We start from the raw sequence: 21707 nt of genomic DNA, 5'->3' as shown, positions 1-21707 counted from the left end.
AGACAAGGCAGGAGAAATTTATTATAAATATTAAGATAAATAATATTCAAATCTGAGTTTAATGTAAAACTCAAACAAGGAGACAGCCCTTAGGACACTTAGTCTCACTTTCAAAGACACATTTTTTCATGAAAATAAGAGGATGACACAAATTAAACTTTTTTTCTACCTCCTGTTAGTTTAAAATCTATTGCTTTGATTTACCTGACTGAACGGCAGTGAAAGCAGAGCAGAGCACAGCAGGCTGCCTCGTCATTCTTCTCTCCTTCCCTCTCTCAGCGTTCCGCCCTTGTCTAAACAGGAAATGAGGGCGGGACGCTGAGAGAGGGAAGGAGAGAAGACTGACGAGGCAGCCTGCTGTGCTGTTTGTGCTTGCTTTCACTGCTGTTCAGTCAGGTAAAATCAGTTTTAAGCGCTGGCTGAGCTGCAGGAAAGCAAGGAGGGCAGGTTTCAAAATATTGGGGGTGCCCGAGCATCCACAGCACCCACGGAGTCGGCGCCTATGCCAATAGTACTGGCGTACCAGTCACAAAAAGAGCTCTAGCAAAACTGGATTGCTTCCTGCATCTAATTCTATTATCAACAAGCAGATATTTGTCTCATCTCCAGAGTGAAGTCTCATCAGATTAGAGCTACTCCAGCCACAATTGCCCTGCTGAAGTCTGCATTGCTTGTTACCCTCTGCAGAAGCAGAGACACAGTCCTCATTCCATACCTTTTCTTCGTATTTCGACTGGACCAAGCTTCAGAACGGGATAGTGCCTTTGGATAACCTGTTCTGGCCAATTTGCCCTTTTGAGCTAGCAACTCTCTCATTCTGTCAGTTCAGACTGTTCTCAAAATTATAAATAAACAAAGCAAAAACCCAGTATGAGCAGCCCTAAACTTGGGAATCCTCCACTTTTGCGCCTGTCTTAATCCTGCTCGATGACAGGAAAAGCAATTTTCTCCCATATAACAGGTGTACTTTGATCAGGCACACAATCCCTCTTATCTCTTGCTGCTTGGATGTCTCAACGCCATCTAAAGCTCAATTTGACCAAAACGGAACTTATCATTTTTCCCCCTAAACCCACCTCCCCTCTTCCCCCTTTTTCTATCTCTGTTAATGGCTCTCACATTCTCCCTGTCTCCTCGGCTCGTAACCTTGGAGTCTCTTTGATTCCTCTCTCTCCTTCTCTGCCCATATTCAACAGATTGCCAAAACCTGCCGCTTCTTTATCTACAATATTAGCAAAATTTGCCCTTCCTTTCTGAATACGCTGCCAGAACCCTTATCCACACCCTTGTCGCCTCTCGCTTGGACTATTGCAATTTACTTCTCACTGGTCTTCCGCTCAGCCATCTCTCTCCTCTCCAATCTGTCCAAAATCTGCGGCACGACTCTGTTTTCCGCCAGAATCGTTATACCCACATTAGCCGCTCCTCAAGTCACTTCACTGGCTCCCTGTCCGCTTCCGCATTCAGTTTAACTTCTCGTACTGACCTTTAAATGCATCCACTCTGCAGCCCCCCATTACCTCTCCGCTCTCATCTCTCCCTACATTCCTCCCAGTGAACTCCGCTCACTGGACAAGTCTCTCTTGTCCTCCTTCTCCTCCACTGCTAACTCCAGGCTTCGCTCCTTTTCTGTCCCAATCTGAAGGGATCTTTTACTAAAGATTAGCTCAAGTTATCTGCAGCAGGACCCATAGGAATAAAGTGGGACCTGCTGCAGATAACTCGAGCTAACCTTTTATTTATTTATTTATTGCATTTGTATCCCACATTTTCCCACCTTTTGCAGGCTCAATGTGGCTTACAATACATCTTGAAAAATAGAAGACGTTAGAAATATACATTTAGTATTACAGAGGAATCTTGGGCAATATGATAATGAAAAAAGCAAGATAATAGTATAACAAGCAATATGATTATGATAAAGCAAGATAATAGCATAACAAGCAGATATTATGAGACAGTTTTGAATATATGTGGAGGAATTGTGTGTGTTCACATTGGTTGATCTTTGTGGTATGCCTTGTTAAAGAGGTTGGGTCTTCAGCAGTTTGCGGAAGTTCATTAATTCGTAGATCGTTTTAGGTTGCGTAGCAATGCGTTCCATAGCTGTGTGCTCAAATAGGTAAAGTTTGACGCGTGCATTAGTTTTGTATTTTAGGACCTTTGCAGTTAGGGTAGTGCAGATTGGGAATGTGCGGGATGATCTTTTGGCATTCCTGGGTGGTAAGTCTATCAGGTTTGACATTGTAGGCTGGTGCATCTCCGTGAATGATTTTGTGGACTAAGGAGCATATTTTGAACGTGATGCGTTCTTTAATTGGGAGCCAGTGTAGTTTTTCTCGTAAGGGTTGTAGCACTTTCATATTTGTTTTACCGAATATGAGTCCTCTGCAGTGTTCTGGGCTGTCTAAAGGTTCTTAATTATTTGTCTTTGCAGCCGGCGTAGTGTGCGTTTACAGTAATCTAGGTGACCGAGCACCATTGATTGTACCAGGTACGGAAAACAGTCCTTGGGAGAAAGGCTCTTACCTCTTTTTAGTGTTCCACATTGAGTGGAACATTTTCTTGGTTGTGTTTTTCGCGTGGCTGTCGAGTGTTAGGTGTCAATCGTGGTAACTCCAAGAATTTTCAGGGTTTCTGAGATTGGAAGGTTCAGATTTGGTGTGTTGAATTCGTTCTTGTTATGTTGAGAGGGGAGTATTAGGCATTGGGTACTTTTCTGCATTAAGTTTCAGCCGAAATGCATCTGCCCATGAATGCATGGTCTGGAGGCTTTGGTTGATCTCATTGGAAATTTCTTTTAAATCATGTTTAAATGGGATGTAGATCGTTACGTCGTCAGCATAAATGTATGGGTTAAGGTTTTGGTTTGATAATAGTGTGGCTAAGGGTGTCATCATTAGGTTGAATAGAGTTGGTGAAAGGGGGGATCCCTGTGGACTCTGCATTCAGGTATCCATGTGGCTGAGGTAGTCAAATTAGATGTCACTTGGTATGATCGTGTGGTTAGGAATCCCTTAAACCATGTGAGAACGTTACCTCCAATTCCAAAGTACTCAAGGATATGTAGTAGTATTCCATGATCGACCATGTCGAAAGCGCTTGACATGTCAAATTGTAGAAGTAGTATGTTCTTTCCAGTTGCAATCGTTTGTTTGAATTTGGTCATAAGGGTAACCAGTACTGTTTCAGTGCTGTGGTTAGACCAGAATCCTGACTGGGAGTCGTGGAGTATTGAGAATTTATTTAGATAATTTGTGCGTTGTTGGTCACTAACCCTTCCGTTAGTTTAGTTATTAAGGGGATGGATGCTACTGGTCTGTAGTTGGTTAGTTCATTGGCACTTTTCTTTGCGTCTTTGGGTATGGGGGTGAGTAGGATGTTTCCTTTCTCCTTCGGGAAGAGTTCATTTTGTAACATATAATTCAAGTGTTTCGTAATGTCTGTTATAAATTGTTGGGGAGCGGATGTCATAAGGTTGTTTGTGCATATGTCTAGCTTGCAGTGAGATTTAGCATATCTTTTGAACGTTTGGGAGATGATATCCTCTGATAATGTCTCGAAATTGGTCCAAATTCTGTCTGCTGGGTAAATGCAAAGTTCTGGCATTTATGCTCTGATTAAATATGAGGGCAATACCATACATTTTGTGCCTGATCTCAGCACACACAGAGCTAAAATTAGGAAACAAATTATTAGCATATCGTCCACAATTTAAAAAAAAAAATATGGGAGCTAAATATGGTATGTTTTATCCTGCAAGACTTCCAGTAAAGCTCAGTAACACCACATAAGATTTTTGTTACCTGATGGCTATGGCTTCTTTCATTGGAAGTGTGAATCCTGTCAACATAGACAGAGTTTGAACTGCAACTAATAAGTACAATTTATTTCAATACTATAACCTTATAATCTGCAATTTATCTTTAAGCGTTCACTGATAATGTGTGCTATGTATGGTGCTCTCATTAACGCCACTGTCACTTTGACTTTGAGGTAAAACATTTAAATGCATTGTGGAGGGAACAAAAGGGAGGTTGTCGCTGGAGAAGAGGGCGGGCAGGTGGGAGGGGCTGGGTTTGGAAATGAAACAGCAGCTGAGAAGGGGGCTAAGGTTGGAACTCAAGGGCTGAAAAGGGGGGCAGGTGGGGGCTGTGGTGAATTGCTGGAACATGGGAGAGGAGGATAGGGGACAAAGGAGAATTACTAGACATGGAGGGGAGGTTAGGGGAAGGGAGGAGAATCGTGCTGGACATGGATGGAGGGAGAAGGAGAATCGCTGAACATGGATGGAAGGGCAGGGGAGAGAGGAGAATTGCTGGACATGGATGAATGGAGGCGGGCAAGGGAGAGAGGAGAATTGCTGGACATGGTATGAAGGGGAGGGGCAGGGGTGAGAGGAGAAATCGCTGGACATGGATGGAGGTGAGGGAAGACAGAGGAAGGAGATGCACGTGGATGGAGGGGAGAGGAGAAATGCTGGACATGGATGGAGGAGAGGTAAGACAGAGGAAGGAGATACACATGGATGGAGTGGAGAAGAGAGGAAAAAATGCTGGACATGGATGGAGGGGGAGGGAAAGAGAGAGGAAGGAGATGCATAACGGATTGAGGGGAGGAAAGGGAAGAGAGAGGAAGGAGATGCATATAGATGGAAGGGAGGGAAAGAGGAGAAAAATTGCACATGGATGGAGAAAATAGGCAAAAGCTAGATCCACTCTATACCTCCTCCAGTCAAGTCCACGGAGGACCAAGCTTTTACTTATGGATGCAGGACAAGAAATGAAGAGAAAGGAGGGAAGTAAAGAAATAAATGGAAAGGAAACCTTGGGAACAGAGTTAAGAGAACAGATAGAGAGCAGCAGAATCAGAGACTGGACTAACATGATCAGAAAAACAAATCATTTTATTTTCATTTTAGTGTTTGGATTATCTCTAATTTGAGAATTTACATCTGCTGTCTTATTTTGAACTGAATAGGAGGAAACATGTTTCTTTCTGTTTTTCTGGTATTGTGCTGCATGCAGAGTCTAACTTCTTAGTATTTCAGTTAATTTTTGAAGAATTTGAAGAGGGGCTATTTCTGTTCTGCATGTGTGAATGCAAGGCCAAGTGTCTGAATAGGGATCTGTTTGTTAGGTTCTGAGATTTTAATAACATATTGTGGTTCAGATTTAGCAAGACTGTTCTCCTAATTCCTGGTCTGTGGGCTAATTTTGTTTGTGTCATTTTGGGTATACTGGAGCTGTAACAGCTTACAGAAATTATAATGAGAAAAATCAGAAGTTATTTTTCTTCTCCTATACTGGTGTAATATTTTCAGTGATACCTGTTTATATACGCCATGGCTGGTAAAATGGGTGTGGCTACTGTAGGGGTGGAACTATAGTGATCCCGCCCCAAAGGTTACCCATAATGAGTACCAGTACCTTTTTTCCTGGATGGGGAGATGGGATGGGTTGTGAGGAGAAAGTAGAGAGAGGAGATTCTGGATGGGTAGGAGGCATCAACTAATAGGCTACAGGGGGGTGCCAGAAAACCTAGCACCAGCCCTGGCAATGCTGTAGCTTTATATCATGATAATATGATGAACTTAAATATTCTCGCGCCATAGGGACTTTGGCACTCACTGTGATTTTACTAATCCACAGGTTATTTGTGTGTTCAGTACTAATTTTAATATAAGTTTTTTTTTCCCCGACTATACCTTTTCGATCCATAAAAACAAATATGACTGAAATTGAACTGTTGTATTGTTATATTCCTTACTGTGAAGTGAACCACTTGTGCATTTTGATTAGGATGCAAATTATTGTACTTACCTCATTGCTCTAGTCTTCTTATCCCTAAATGTTAAGGGACTCCATAGTCCAGTAAAATGAAAGAACATTTTAAATTATGTTAGCAACTTTAAGCCTGACATATTGTTTCTTCAGGAGACTTGCTTATCAGCTTCTGAGTCTGCAAAATTAGTCACTAAATGGTCGCAACGGACCATTTTCTCACCAGTTGTAGGAAAAAAGAATGGAGTGGCAATCCTAGTGAGGAAACACTCTGATTTGAAAATTTTATCTCACAAAACAGACACACAGGGTCGCTGGATAAATATACAGCTGGAAATAAATGGCATTCATCTTAATGTCATTAATTTGTATGGTCTTAACATAGATGATCCTACTTTTATTTTTTTGCTGATATTGCTAGTTTGTTTACAGCTAAGGGATCCCTACCTCTAATTGGAAGATATTTCAATACTATTTTAAATCCAAATGTTGACAGAAATTCGAAGGTACCTTTTAGACCTTCCAAATACTGGCTACATTTACAGGAAATAGTATCTCAACTAAAACTGTTTGATCCATGGTGTCTACTGCATCAGAAAGATAAAGATTGTGCTTTCTTTTCACCACCACATGCATCTTATTCCAGATTAGATATTTTTCTTATCAGTCACTCCTTGGCCAAATTTGTGTAAACAGCCACAATACATGGAATCATGATATTTGATCGTGCTGCTGTTTCATTACAACTGAAACAACTATGCAAACCACATAAGTCCTCCTCCTGGAGATTCAATACAGCTTTATTATCTGATTTGGATTATATTCAATTGATCAATAACTGTATAACAGAATTTTTCCAGATCAATATACCTGAAGATATTTCATGACCTATTGTTTGGGACTCCTTTAAAGCTTATATTCGAGGAATCACTATATCTTTTACTGTGAGGAAAACCACAGAACGTATGAAACAACAGAAAGATCTTGAACTTTTAATTGGGCAATTGGAATATCAACACAAATCTGATCCTAATAATTTATCACTTCTCGAATCTCTGCACAAAGCAAGGTTCAATTATAAAAAAAACTTTGAGCACTACTGCAAAAGACCAATTGTTTCTTCAATCTGCAAATTATTACGCAGAGGCCAACAAAAATGGTCATCACTTAACAAAATATTTTAAAATAAACAATGAAAAAACTAACATTCCTGCGATTAAGGATGATAATGGCTTCATATTAGCTGAAGACAATGAAATAGCACACCAGTTTCAACATTTTTACAAATCATCATACACTTCTGAACAAACTGCTGACAATACTGGCATTAATTTCATGGCCTCTTTACCTCATCCTCTTCTTACAGATATGGATAATGCATCTCTGGATCTTCCCTTGGATTATCAAGAGATTATAAGTGCTATTCAAAATATGACTACAAAGAAATCCCCAGGCCCTGATGGGTTTTCCTGTTGAATTTTATTATTATTATGAGTACTATCACTATCTGATTTCTACCAGATAACTAGTACTTTTACTGAGGCCACCATCATTGTATTATTAAAACCTAACAAAAATCCTCTCTATGTCCAGAATTACAGGCCTTTATCCTAAATGTGGATGTGAAGATCTTTGCTAAAGTGTTGGCTGATCGATTACAAACCGTGCTTCCAAAAATAATTCACCCTGACAAAACTAGATTTATGAAAAGAAGATTATCTTGTGACAATACCAGACTACTTTCAAATATCATCTTACAGGCCCGTTTATTAACAGGCCTTGATATAGAAAAGATCTTTGATAGAGTCAAATGGTCATTTGTTTTCAAAACTTTGCAATGGTTTGGTTTCTTACCATGCTTTATCAATCTGATTAAAGGATTATATACAGCTCCCACAACTCGAGTACAACTAAAGAACTTATTTCTGAGCTTCTTGGGGTACAAGGCAGGGTTGTTCCCTGTCACCTTTATTATTGAACATTGCGTCGAAACCTTTGCTTCTGGCAATTAGACGCAACCCTTCTATTGAAGGTATAAGATCTGGAGACATTATTGCAAATGTTTCTGCCTATGCTGATGATATTCTACTGTATACTACTTTGAATTCTATTCCACAAATATTGGATGTTATTGAACAATATGCACAGCTATCTGGAAATAAATTAAATATTTCCAAAACTGAGATCATGCCTTGAACAGTTCTACATATAAAGCTGATTTTGATCATCTTAAATTTCAATGGTCTCCCAATAGGCTGAAATATTTAGGAGTTTATTTTGGTCCTACAATGGATGTTACATTGGAACATAACTCAATCATAATTTTGGACATGGTGAAATCTTTAACATCAAGGTGGTGTCCTCTAAATATGTCCTGGTGGAGTAGGCTTGAATCAATAAAAATGGTCATTGTGCCTCAATTAAGTTACTTTCCTAGTATGTTACTATGGTGCTCATTTTCAAAGTACTTAGACTTACAAAGTTTCATAGGTTACTATGTAACTTTGTAAGTCTAACTGATTTGAAAATACACCTCCATGTATACTACCTTCGCAGACCTGCAAAAAAATTGACTGTTTAACAAATATTTATGGAATGGTAAATTACAAGGTGGAGTTAATTTTCCTAGCTTTTTTGGCTACCATGTTGCTTTCATACTCGGGCACAGAACTGGATGGATTGTGAATTCTGACTCAAAGACTGTGCCATTGAGGCTACTCTTTTGTACAGCAGAAATATAATAATAATCAACTTAAATATCTGCCTTATATGTTAGATTTCAAGATGCCAGAGTCTGATCCTGTGGTGAAATCTACAAAAGTGACTTTTTTTGAATTAGAAAAACTGGTTAAGTTAAATGAAAGGATTCCATACTTGCTGCACTATGGAATAATACTGTTGTAAAAATCCACAATCATTCAGTAAATTGGTTAACCTGGAAAATGGCCGGTTTAGGGACCAATTTTTGAAGGATAAGACGATAATGCCCTTTATGAAACTTGAGGTATTAAACAACTTGCCAGCATCACAATATTTTTGTTGACTACAGTTAACTCGTAGTATAGCTTCATGGCTCAAAAACTACACACCCCACAATCATTGGTTCAATAGCCTGACTGTATTGCATTGTGTAGACAACTTGCATCTTGTTCCAAGGAGGCTTCAAAGTGTTCTAAGTTGTTCAGACTGGAAAAGTTTTCTGAGCTTTCAGCTCTTTATGACATCTGGTCTTTTGACACATCTACTTATTTGGAAGTACTCACTATGGCAAACAGTTGTGGCTTTATTTCTTTAAATCGTTAAAAGCTGATTCGATAGTTCAACCTTCATATTTCTTTTACATAGAGCATTTGGATTCCTCTTAAACTTTCTAAGATTGCTGTATCTAATGCTAACTCTTGTTGGTCTTGTCACAATGCTATTGGAACACTAAATCATATGTTATTCCACTGTAAGAATGTTCTCCCATTTTGGGAAAAAATATTGAAGATTATTTGTACCATTTTTACATTTACAAGTTTTAATTACATATTGTGTATTTATATATGGTATTCTGGCCCTGACCCCCAAACTTGATCATTATAACACAAAATTATTAACCAAGTTTATTAATAGCCATAAAATACTTCCAATTGGAAAGATTCTTTTAAATTAGATGTCCACATATGGTAGAAAACCATTTGTCAATATGTTAAATATGAGAAAGTTGATGTACAAAAATCTAGAGCTCTGGCCTCCTTTGAATGAACGTGGTCACCATTGCTTACTTTTATAACACTCCAGTGCCTGTTTAAACGCGCCAGTGGTCACTGTTACTATCAGTGTTATTATTAATGACATGATTGTTTTGTCTTATATTTTATTCAGGTCATGTTGCTGATTATTGTTATGAGGGATGTTAATTTTTGTATAGCCTCTATAGGTGGTATTATAATTATCTTTCTATGTTTTTGTTTATTCAAAACAATAAAAATTATTGAACTAAAGAAATCTGAACTGAAGTTATGAACTATGGGAGAATAGTTCATCCCTATTCCATCAGATGATATCACACACTTGTATGTCTAATCAATCTTTCTGTCTATGAAAACATCTGTTAAAGGTGAACAACACTGCTTTTCACCTGTATCTACATAAGTATTGCCATACTGGGAAAGACCAAAGGTCCATCAAGCCCAGCATCCTGTTTCCAACAGTGGCCAATCCAGATCACAAATACCTGGCCAGGACGAACAGACGGATGCGGAAATGTTAAAGGAAATCAGGGACGCAAACAAACTAGGCAACACAATAATAATGGGGGATTTCAATTACCCGCATATAGACTGGGTTAATGTAACATCTGTACACGCAAGGGACATAAGATTTCTTGATGAAATCAAGGACGCTTCATGGAACAGCTAGTTCAGGAGCCGACAAGAGAAGGAAAAATACTAGACTAGTCCCTTAGTGGTGCTCATGATCTAGTGCAGGGGGTAACGATACGAGGGCCGCTTGATAACAGTGATCATATATGATCGGTTTGATATGACATTGAAGGAAGTGAAACTAGGGAAATCAAGTACGCTAGCGTTTTAACTATAGAAAAGGTGATTATGACAAAATGAGAAAAATGGTTGAAAAAAAGACTGAAAGGAGCAGCTCGCAGAGTAAAAACTTGCATCAGGGTGGATGCTGTTTAAAAACACCATCCTGGAGGTTCAGGACAAATATATTCCACGTATTAGAAAAAAGGGAAAAAAGACTAAACGTCAGCCGGCGGGCTAAACAGTAAGATAAAGGAAATCATAGAGCCAAAAAACAATCCTTCAGAAAGTGGAGAAGAGAACCAACTGAAAAGTAACTGGATAGATCTAGGAATGCCAAGCCAAATGCAAAGCGGAGATAAGGAGGGCAAAAAAGGACTTTGAGAAGAAATAGCGTTGGAAGCAAAATACCATAGTAAAATTTTTTTAGATACATTAAAAGCAGGAAACCGGCCAAAGAGTCGGTTGGGCCGCTGGACGAAAATGGTTGTTAAAGGGGGCGATCAAGGAGGACAAAGCCTTAGCGGAGAAATTAAATGAATTCTTTGCTTCGGTCTTCACCGAGGAGGATTTGGGGGGACACCGGTGCGGAAAGAATATTTGAAGCGGGGGAGTCGGAGAAACTAAAACAAATTCTCTGTAACCTATGGAGGATGTAATGGGTCAGTTCAGCAAGCTGAAGAGTAGTAAATCACCGGGACCTGATGGTATTCATCCCAGAGTATTAATAGAACTAAAAAATGAACTTGCGGAGCTACTGTTAGAAATATGCAATCTGTCCCTAAAATCGAGTGTAGTACCGAAGACTGGAGGGTAGCCAATGTTACTCCGATTTTTTAAGAAGGGTTCCAGAGAGATCCGGGAAATATAGACCGGTGAGTCTGACGTCGGTGCCGGGCAAGATGGTGGAGGCTATTATTAAGAATAAAATTGCAGAGCATATACAAAAACATGGACTGATGAGACAAGTCAGCACGGATTTAGTGAAGGGAAGTCTTGCCTCACCAATCTAATGCATTTTTTGAGGGGGTAAGCAAACATGTGGACAATGGGGAGCCGGTTGATATTGTATATCTGGATTTTCAGAAGGCGTTTGACAAAGTGCCGCACGAAAGACTCCTGAAGAAATTGCAGAGTCATGGAATCGGAGGTAGGGTATTATTATGGATTAAGAACTGGTTGAAAGATAGGAAGCAGAGAGTAGGATTGCGTGGCCAGTATTCTCAGTGGAGGAGGGTAGTTAGTGGGGTCCCGCAGGGGTCTGTGCTGGGTCCGTTGCTTTTTAATGTATTTATAAATGACCTAGAGATGGGAATAACTAGTGAGGTAATTAAATTCGCCGATGACACAAAATTATTCAGGGTCGTCAAGTCGCAGGAGGAATGTGAACGATTACAGGAGGACCTTGCGAGACTGGGAGAATGGGCGTGCAAGTGGCAGATGAAGTTCAATGTTGACAAGTGCAAAGTGATGCATGTGGGTAAGAGGAACCCGAATTATAGCTACGTCTTGCAAGGTTCCGCGTTAGGAGTTACGGATCAAGAAAGGGATCTGGGTGTCGTCGTCGATGATACGCTGAAACCTTCTGCTCAGTGTGCTGCTGCGGCTAGGAAAGCGAATAGAATGTTGGGTGTTATTAGGAAGGGTATGGAGTCCAGGTGTGCGGATGTTATAATGCGTTGTATCGCTCATGGTGCGACCGCACCTGGAGTATTGTGTTCAGTACTGGTCTCCGTATCTCAAAAAAGATATAGTAGAATTGGAAAAGGTACAGCGAAGGGCGACGAAAATGATAGTGGGGATGGGGACGACTTTCCTATGAAGAGAGGCTGAGAAGGCTAGGGCTTTTCAGCTTGGAGAAGAGACGGGTGAGGGGAGATATGATAGAAGTGTATAAAATAATGAGTGGAATGGATCGGGTGGATGTGAAGCGACTGTTCACGCTATCCAAAAATACTAGGACTAGAGGGCATGAGTGAAGCTACAGTGTGGTAAATTTAAAACGAATCGGAGAAAATGTTTCTTCACCCAACGTGTAATTAGACCTCTGGAATTCGTTGCCGGAGAACGTGGTATGGGCGGTTAGCTTGACGGAGTTTAAAAAGGGGTTAGATAGATTCCTAAAGGACAAGTCCATAGACCGCTATTAAATGGACTTGGAAAAATTCCGCATTTTTAGGTATAACTTGTCTGGAATGTTTTTACGTTTGGAGAGCGTGCCAGGTGCCCTTGACCTGGATTGGCCACTGTCGGTGGACAGGATGCTGGGCTAGATGGACCTTGGTCTTTCCCAGTATGGCACTACTTATGTACTTATGATCCCCAAAAAGTACAAAACATTTTATACTGCTTATCCCAGAAATAGTGGATTTTCCCCATGTCCATTAAATAACGGTCTATGGACTTCCTATAGGAAGCCGTCCAAATCTTTTTAAAACTCCGCTAAGCTAACCGCCTTTACCACATTCTCTGGCAATGAATTCCAGAGTTTAATTACACGTTGAGTGAAGAAAATTTTTCTCAGATTCGTTTTAAATTTACAACATTGTAGCTTCATCGCATGCCCCCTAGTCCTAGTATTTTTGGAAAGTATGAACAGACGCTTCACATCTACCTGTTCAACGCCACTCATTATTTTATAGACCTCTATCAGCCGCCCCTCAGCCCTCCCCTCAGCCGCCTTTTCTCCAAGCTGAAGAGCCCTAGCCGCTTTAACCTTTCCTCATAGGGAAGTTGTCCCATCCCCTTTATCATTTTCATCGCCCTTCTCTGCACCTTTTCTAATTCCACTATATCTTTTTTTGAGATGTGGCGACCAGAATTGAACACAATATTCGAGGTGCAGTCGCACCATGGAGCGATACAAAGGCATTATAACATCCTCATTTTGTCTTCCATTCCTTTCCTAATAACACATAACATTCTACTTGCTTTCTTAGCCGCAGCAGCACACTGAGCAGAAGGTTTCAACGTATCATCAATGACGACACCTAGATCCCTTTCTTGGTCCGTGACTCCTAACGTGGAACCTTGCATGACGTAGCTATAATTCGGGTTCCTCTTTCCCACATGCATCACTTTGCAGTTGCTCACATTAAACGTCATCAGCCATTTAGACGCCCAGTCTCCCAGTCTCGTAAGGTCCTCTTGTAATTTTTCACAATCCTCTCTTGATTAACAACTTTGATAACTTTGTGTCATCAGCAAATTTAATTACCTCACTAGTTACTTCCGTCTCTAGGTCATTTATAATATGTTAAAAGCAGCTGGTCCCAGCACAGACCCCTGGGAAACCCCACTAACTACCCTTCTCCATGGAGAATAATGACCATTTAACCCTACTTTCTGTTTTCTATCTTTTAGCCAGTTTTTAATCCACAATAGAACACTACCTCCTATCCCATGACTCTCCAATTTCCTCTGGAGTCTTTCATGAGGTATTTTGTCAAACGCCTTCTGAAAATCCAGATACACAATATCAACCGGCTCCCATTTATCCACATGTTTGTTCACCCCTTCAAAAAAATGTAGTACATTGGTGAGGCAAGATTTCCCTTCACTAAATCCATGTTGACTTTGTCTCATTAATCCATGCTTTTGAATATGCTCTGTAATTTTGTTCTTAATAATAGTCTCTACCATTTTGCCCAGCACAGATGTCAGACTCACCGGTCTATAATTTCCCGGATATCCTCTAGAACCTTTTTAAAAAATCGGCGTTACATTGGCCACCCTCCAGTCTTCTGGTACCACGCTCGATTTTAAGGATAAATTACATATTTCTAACAATAGCTCTGCAAGCTCATTTTTCAGTTCTATCAGTACTCTGGGATGAATACCATCCGGTCCAGGAGATTTGCTACTCTTCAGTTTGTAGATATTTTCATTTTTTGATTTATTCTGCCCTGTTTGTTAAGGTTTCCACATTTATACCTGCATTTTTTTTCTCCACTACTTGCTGCCTTCTCTTGCTTCTGTTTATAACACCGGAAAAAAAGTTCTTTAGTTAAAGGTACACTGAGTGCCTTTCAAATTAATGTGGACAAGTGGAAATAAGGGTTAGCAACCAAGCTCTAGTGATACTTATTAGATTAATTTCATGTATCTTTGACAAGCTTTTCAGTTATCCTCTCTTCTTTAGATCTAATAAGCTTGTCAAAGATATATTTAGCTAGTCTGTGATGTAACAGTGGGTTTCTAAGCCTGTAAACTATTATTTTACTAGTGAAGTGTATTTCTCCTTATTGGACAGCAGATGGCACTTGTTTTCAGTTTTAAGCTTTTACAGAAAGGCTGTTTTCTTCTTTAGTTTAGCACAAGAGAAGAAGTTACTTCAGTCCTGTGGCTAGCCATATTTGAAAGTTGTTGTTCTGGGCTCTGATTGGCTGGAGTTGAGATAACAGCCAGGAGTTGCTGGTTTTTCTCTCAATCTCAGTCTGGGAGCACAGAGGTTAACATCTCTGTCCTGAGATCCTTTTCAAGATTTATGAGCAGATAATGTCCTGAAACTCCCCAGGTGCTACCCAAAATGTTTAGCTAGTTTAGTAATCCTATTTCAGTTTAACTGTTATTGTGTGCTATTTTTCCCATCTGTTTTTATGGTTCACTGTTCAATATTTTTATGAAAATAAGCATAATTGTGTATTGGCTCTGATGATCTGGACTGACTAGAATCCTAGTGGTTTATGTTTTGGGTCTGTGGGTGTTTTCATAGGAACTGTGGGACTGTAGGTAGTATAAATAAGTCTTATAGGAAAACAACTCCTAACAGAATTATTTATGCCAAAGCCCTGGATTACAGAACTCTGCCTAAGCAAATATTCTGGACTCGTGCTAGGGGAAACAGGACCTTACTTTGCCACCTAACCAAAATTAGCTGAGTTAGAGAGAATGCAACCAAAGCCACAGATAGTATATATTTATTATAAAATATAGAGAATATGTATAAATAGAACAGCAGCAAGGCTTAGCAAAATACAATATATAACTTGCTAATAAAACTAGATGATTACCAAAATAAAGACTATGCAACTGATTCTTACTGGAATACTAAGTAATTACACAATCCTGATTTGTTTGTTGTCATGAAAACGTATCCCATACTTATGTAAAATACAAGATTAGCAGCGTATTCCCTGACCACGAGTTATGACCTAACCAATCTTTATCTCAGACAAATGCCACTCACTAATCCCAGACTATAGAAAGTAAATCACTGTTATCTCACCACTCTGTCTCTGAAGCAGTCTCTCAATGAGGTAGGTGCTGATTTCTTCTTAGACTCTAGCTATATCCACAGCGAGTCACAGTCTTGGATTCAGTTCAGGGTGTATCTTCTGAAAGCAGGTGTCACAGTCATTCAGTGCCGTGTTTCAGAGCTGATGTAGCTGAGCCAATCTGTATTTCCACCAGAAATGTAGTTCACAAGGTTAGAACAACACAGTCTCTTGCTGCCTCCGAGCCTTATAACCTTGCTTGTCTTCCCAACTGTCCGATGGTCTCAGGGACCAATCAAAATCCTGTCCAGCTAACTCCATGAGCATGAAGAGTCCTTTGTTCGTGACCCTGAAGTTGATACTTTCGGGTCTGCGTATCTGTCTCTAACCAGGTTTACTGGAGCCATGGGTCTCACTCCCCTTTCAGCTTCTCAGGGTGATAACAGGGTGGTTGTAACACAGAATGTCCTTGGCTGTGGCATGCCTGCCAGTGATTTTCCAAAAGCTGAAAAGCTGGATCTTGCTGACACAGATGTGCTCAGGTCAGAGGTTATAGAATCCATCTTGTTGTAACAGGATGTCAGGCTTGTATGAATCAAGACCAGCTCAGGTGAGTTCTCAGGTAAATACCCCTACAGGATTCCTGAGAGTGTGGCCCCAGTGTCCTACAAATTACCAGGGAATACCTTGAGAGTGGGAGACTCACCCAGAGGCAAGTGGGACCCAGTCGGTGGGGTGGAGGGTGCTAGTGTATAGCACAAGCGGCAGGTGCAGGCGGACCTGAGCAGTGCCTAAGGACTGTAAGAGTATACACAAGAGGACAAAGCCCCCAATATGTAGGGATATATTAGAAGGGTAAACTCCTAATATATATCCAGAGGTACTTAGCTGACAGAACACTACTAAATAACAATTGTTCTGGACATGTTTCTAGGAGAAGCGTACCTCTTTGGCCCTATGGCTAGCTAGTTGTACTAATGAAAGGAACAGTGCCACAGATGGAATATGTATTATTTATTGGGAATAGAAAAATAATTGTTATATATATGTGGCAAATTGCAAAGCAGATTACAAAAATAGCTTGTACCAAAAATAGATTGTCACCAAAATATATACAAAGATATATGATCATCCAAACGGACTATCTAAATGAGTGTTTACACAACCAATCACAATACTGATATCCTAATGATTATTATAAGAACTTACACCACATGTCTTATGCAAAATACACAGTTAGCTAATTACTCACTGACCATAAATCCTGAAATAAAACCAATCTGTCACAGACAAAAGCCAAGGACTAACTATCCCCATGATCATAGGTAGTATATCCCGTTATCTCACCTTACCGTCTGCTATGGCAGACTTCCAGTGGTGAAGAAGTGGATTCCTCCTCTGAAACTGAAGCTGAAGCCTCAGCGAGTCTCTCAGTCCAGGAATAAAGTCCAAGGTCTGTATTCTGGATACAGATGGCACAGTCTTTAGGGAGGCCGTGTATTGTAGCTGAGCTAACCTTGTGAGTTTGTTACAAGGTATGCAGATCACTGGTGTTTAGAAAATCAGTCTCCTGCTCTCTCTCTCTCTCTTAGCCTTCTACCCTCCCGCAGATCTTCTAGTCTTCTCCTTCAGTCCAACATTGGCATCCATCAGTCAGATGATACCTGTGGACCAATCACAGACTGTGTAATGATGTCCAGCCATATTCATGGTCATGAAGAGAGGCCTTTGTTATAGTAAAGAACCTGTTATCAGATGGCATGCAAACCTCAATGATGGATCCCATACTCCTGGAGCCATCTGTGTGTCTCTCCTCCATTCTTCCCAGGAGATAACTAGGGCTACTTTGCAATAAATAATATGTCCTTGGATGAAGTCATCTTGGTATGCCCAGCAGTAATTTTCCTTTGTAGAAAAGCTGGTTTCTGATGGTTACAGATGTATCCAGGCCACAGGCTGTAGTATCCATATTGTTATAATAGAATCGTTCAGGCTTGTATAGGCCCCAGACCAGCAAAGGTGAGATCGCAGGTAAATACTCCTACAGGACAGACCCTCCAGGTGGTTGCAGGTAGGTGGCTAGGCATCTCATGACATAGTCCAATAAAAATGTATCACCTACAACTTGGTTCTTGACCCTTATTTCCACATATCCAAGCAGACTAACATGGCAATCATAATTCTCTGCTCATGTGGACAAGTGATGCACAGAATGGAAGATCCCCATCTCTAGGTACAAAATGCTGAGTCCTGAGTTTGAGGTCACCACCCAAGAGTTAAACCTTGGGGTCATTGTGGACAAAATATAAAGATTTTCAGCCTGGTATGCTGTGATTGCCAAAACAATCAAATGAAATATTATTTAAAAAGGAGTGGAAAACAAAACTAAACAATATCATTATACATTCCTATAGGTCTATGGTGTGACTATACCTTAAGTATTGTGTACAGTTCTGGTTGCTGTATCTCAAAAAAGATATAGCAGAACTAGAAAAGGTTCAAAGAAGGGTAACAAAAATGGCAAAGGGGATGGAACACCTCCCTTATGAAGAAAGGCTAAATAAATTGTGCTCTTCAGCTTTGGAAAAAAAAGACAACTGAAAAGGGTATATGATAGAAGTTTATAAAAAAGTTGAAATAGGGAATGGTGTTTAACCTTTAAAACAATGCTAAAGCAAGAGGATGCTGCTTGATACTAATGACTAGCAGATGAAAACAAATCATAGAAAGTGTCATGGTTGGGAAAAGTGAGCCCTTGGACCGTGATGAAGTTAGCTCTACCTGTGCAATGTAAGCTCCACGCAGGCCCTCGACAGTTGCTGATGGGGACCACCTGGCAGAGTCCGGGAGCTGCAGAAGTCAGGACCTGACTTGGACTGGCTGAAGTGTAGGACTAGACAGTGCCTAGCAGACTGGCTGGAAAACAACAGGGACAGTCTAGAGGTTGGCTCTTAAAAGAGCCCTTAGGGGCTGGCCTGAGAGAATCAAGGTCAGGGAATAGCTCTTAAGAGCCCTTGAGTGTGCCCCGACAAGTCAAGGCAGAGAGTGGCTCTTAAAAGAGCACTTTGGGGCTGGCCCGACATAGTCGAGGCAGGGGAGTAGTTGGAACAGCAAGGCTAGAAGGCTGGAACAAGCAGGGTTGGATGGCTGGAACAAACAGTTCTTGAAGCAGGAACTGGCCAGGCAACAAATACTGGAGCAACAACAACTTTAGAAGCCTGTTGCTGAAGCACTGGTGGCGTGTAGAGCACTTCCTTAAATATCCCTTATCCAGTAAGTGAGATTATCTGTCAGCACCCTATCTAGGGCTATAAAAGGGAAGTGCAGCAACCTGTAAGTAAAGACTCACAAGAATCTAGGCATGGAATGCTGCAGGACTCTTAACAGTTTCCTGAACCAGGTGAGGGGCGTGACAGCACCCCTTCCCAAAGCCCCCTCCCTGACCCCCTAGGTTTGGGCTTAAGAAGATAAAGGCAATGAAAACACCTAATGAATACCGTGGCTCGCACATTGACAGCAGGTTCCTATGTATTATCTTCTGGTCCGTAATCCTTACAGACAAGGAGATAGTGTAGTCTTCCCCTGATTCTCTTACTGTCTAGTGTGTCCCATACCTCGAACTCTGGGTCAGAGTCAACTGCCAGGATAGACGGTGCCACCGTCGCAGTGGAGGGTCTCTAGCTGCCACCCTCAATAACAACACAGGCTTTAGCAGGGAGACATGGAGGTTGTTGTGGATGCGCATGTTGGGAGTAAGACATAATTGATGCATAACTGGAGCCAGCTGACATTGCACTGCAAAAGGACCGATGAACCTGTGTGCGAACTTATGAAAGGGCACCTTAAGCCAAAGGTTCCTGGTGCTCAGTCATAACTTATCCACAGGGTGGAATGTGAGAGCTGGCCAAGCGTTAATAAACATAGACTTGAGACCCATTGCTTATCTCTGAAATCGGCTATGAGAAATAGATCTAAATTTTAGGATCTCCTGGGTACTTGTCATCCAAGCTATTCTCTTTTGGGAAAGATGTGGACCTTGATCTGACATAGCATGGCTTTTCTTAGGGTCTTAAAATGTATATTGTTTATAAAACAATTTGCTGTATTGCCTAATTTGGGAATCGAGTCTAGGGGGTTGTTAAAATGTAAGGGGTGATCTGCTTTAATTACCCTTTGTTCTTCTGCTTGCTTCATAAAAGGGAGAGATATTAAACATTAATGAAGTAAGTCCCCTGTAGGCCAAAAGCAATGTTAAATAGTTGAGTTTTAAGAGTAGCTCCGTAGTGTTTATAGGATAACTCTGAGCGAAATGGTAAGGGCAGGTTATTCCAAAGAAAGGGTGCAAAGGGGGAAAAAACAGCACAATTTCAGATGGATTCCCAATGTGCATAGGAAGAGCCACAGAGAAAAATTATGTGGTCATTCAGAGAGCAGAGAAATTGATCTAGGATGTACGGAATGATAAGAACAGACAGATGATTTAGGAGCGCCATTATGTGGAGCTTTAAATGTCAGAATCAATATTTGAACTGAATTCAAAGTTGAACTGGGAATCAGTGTAACTGCAAAACAATGGAGATACATTGGATTTAATGCCCAGTAAAAAGAGAACTGCATTTCTACCTAATTATCCGTCATTTATCATTTTTTGTTCACATTTTTGTTTGTTTTTTTTTTTTGCATCTTTTCACGTCAGCCTAATGGACAACAGATCAAAGACCAGCAGCCCAGCGCGAGTTCCTGAGATGACCCCTGCACAGAATAATCGTACTTCAGAAGCAGAATTGCAAAGTAAGATTCCCTCCAAAGGAGCCATTTCCCCTATAGATCCTGCCCAGTATGCTTCATGTATTCAAATCCAGTCCTGCTCAAACTACATGTAAAACTATTGGTCACTCTCTAGGAGCATTAGTTATTTCGTTATGTCCAGTGCTTTTTTGGTAGAAACAAAGGTGCCAGTACTCATTATGGGTGCGGTGACCACATATGGCTCCACCCCTATGATAGCCCACATTAGCAACACCCCTTATACCAGCCATGGCGCATATAAACAGACATCATTGAAAATATTATATTAGTATAGGAGAAAAAAATAAAGTGATTATTTTCATTATAAATTCTGTAAGCTGTTACAGCTCCAGTATACCCAGTGCAAAATAAGACAGCAGATGTAAATTCTCAAATTGGACATATTTCAAACACTAAAATGAAAATAAAATGATTTTTTTTCTACCTTTGTTGTCTGGTGACTTTGTTTTTCTATCCATATTGGTCCCAGTCTCTGATTCTGCTGCTCTCTATCTGTTCCCATAACTCCGTTTCCAGGGCTTCCTTTCCATTTATTTATTTATTTCCTCCTTTCTTCTTCATTTCTTGCCATACATTCATAAGTAAAAGCTGGGTCCTCCTCCATGGAATTGACTGGTGGAGGCATAATGTGGATCCAGCTTTTGCCTATTTTCTCCATCCATGTGCAGTTTTTCTCCTCTCTTCCCGCATCTTCTTTTTTCTTTCCTTCTCTCCATCCATGTCCAGCACTTCTCCTCTCTCCTCCCCTCCATCCATGTCCAGCACTTCTCCTCTCTCCTCCCCTCCATCCATGTCCAGCATTTCTCCTCTCTCCTCCCCTCCATCCATGTCCAGAAGTTCTCCTCTCTTCCCTCCCCTGTATCCATATCTACTATAATAAAACTCACCCTCAACGTTCTGAGAACACTGACGTCAGTGAAGCCAAGCTCTGACTTCCTTCAGAAAGGTTCGAAGGTTCGTGGGCGGAGCAATGGGAGAACAACGAAGGGGTTGGCAGGGAGGGAGGCGGGCGGGTGGGAAATCGCTCTGGGCCCTGCCCTCGAGGGCGGAGCAATGGCAGAACAACGAAGGGGTTGGCAGGGAGGGAGTCGGGGTGGGTGGGAAATTGCTCCGGGCCCCGCCCTCGCATCAAACGTCGTGACGTTGGGGGCGGAGCAGTGCCAGAACAACGAAGGGGTTGGCCAGGGAGGGAGGGGGGGTGTTGGCGACGAAAACCTTGCTAGCCCCCATTTCATTTGCTCTGAAACGGGCTTCTTTTACTAGTAAAGTAATAATTCTCTCTCCCCTCTCCTCCATCCAAGTCCAGCATTTCTCCTCTCTCCCCACTAGCCCCTCCATCCATCCATGTCCATCAATTCTCCTCTATCTCCTGC

The 21707-nt window shown here is 41.0% G+C and overlaps 1 protein-coding gene across 1 annotated transcript in view; it reads left to right on the top strand.

Moving 5' to 3' along the window:
* The window catches only part of PIKFYVE (phosphoinositide kinase, FYVE-type zinc finger containing), a 750252-nt gene that overhangs the window by 565801 nt on the left and 162744 nt on the right, over positions 1–21707 (top strand). The window contains 1 exon segment of the mRNA XM_030210724.1: positions 20222–20316. Within this exon segment, the coding sequence (XP_030066584.1) occupies positions 20222–20316 (95 nt within the window).

Source organism: Microcaecilia unicolor, chromosome 7 (assembly GCF_901765095.1).
Source record: "Microcaecilia unicolor chromosome 7, aMicUni1.1, whole genome shotgun sequence".
Classification (NCBI taxonomy): Eukaryota; Metazoa; Chordata; class Amphibia; order Gymnophiona; family Siphonopidae; genus Microcaecilia; species Microcaecilia unicolor.
The sequence above is the reverse complement of the archived record's forward strand: the minus strand, read 5'-3'. Positions and strand labels throughout refer to the sequence as shown.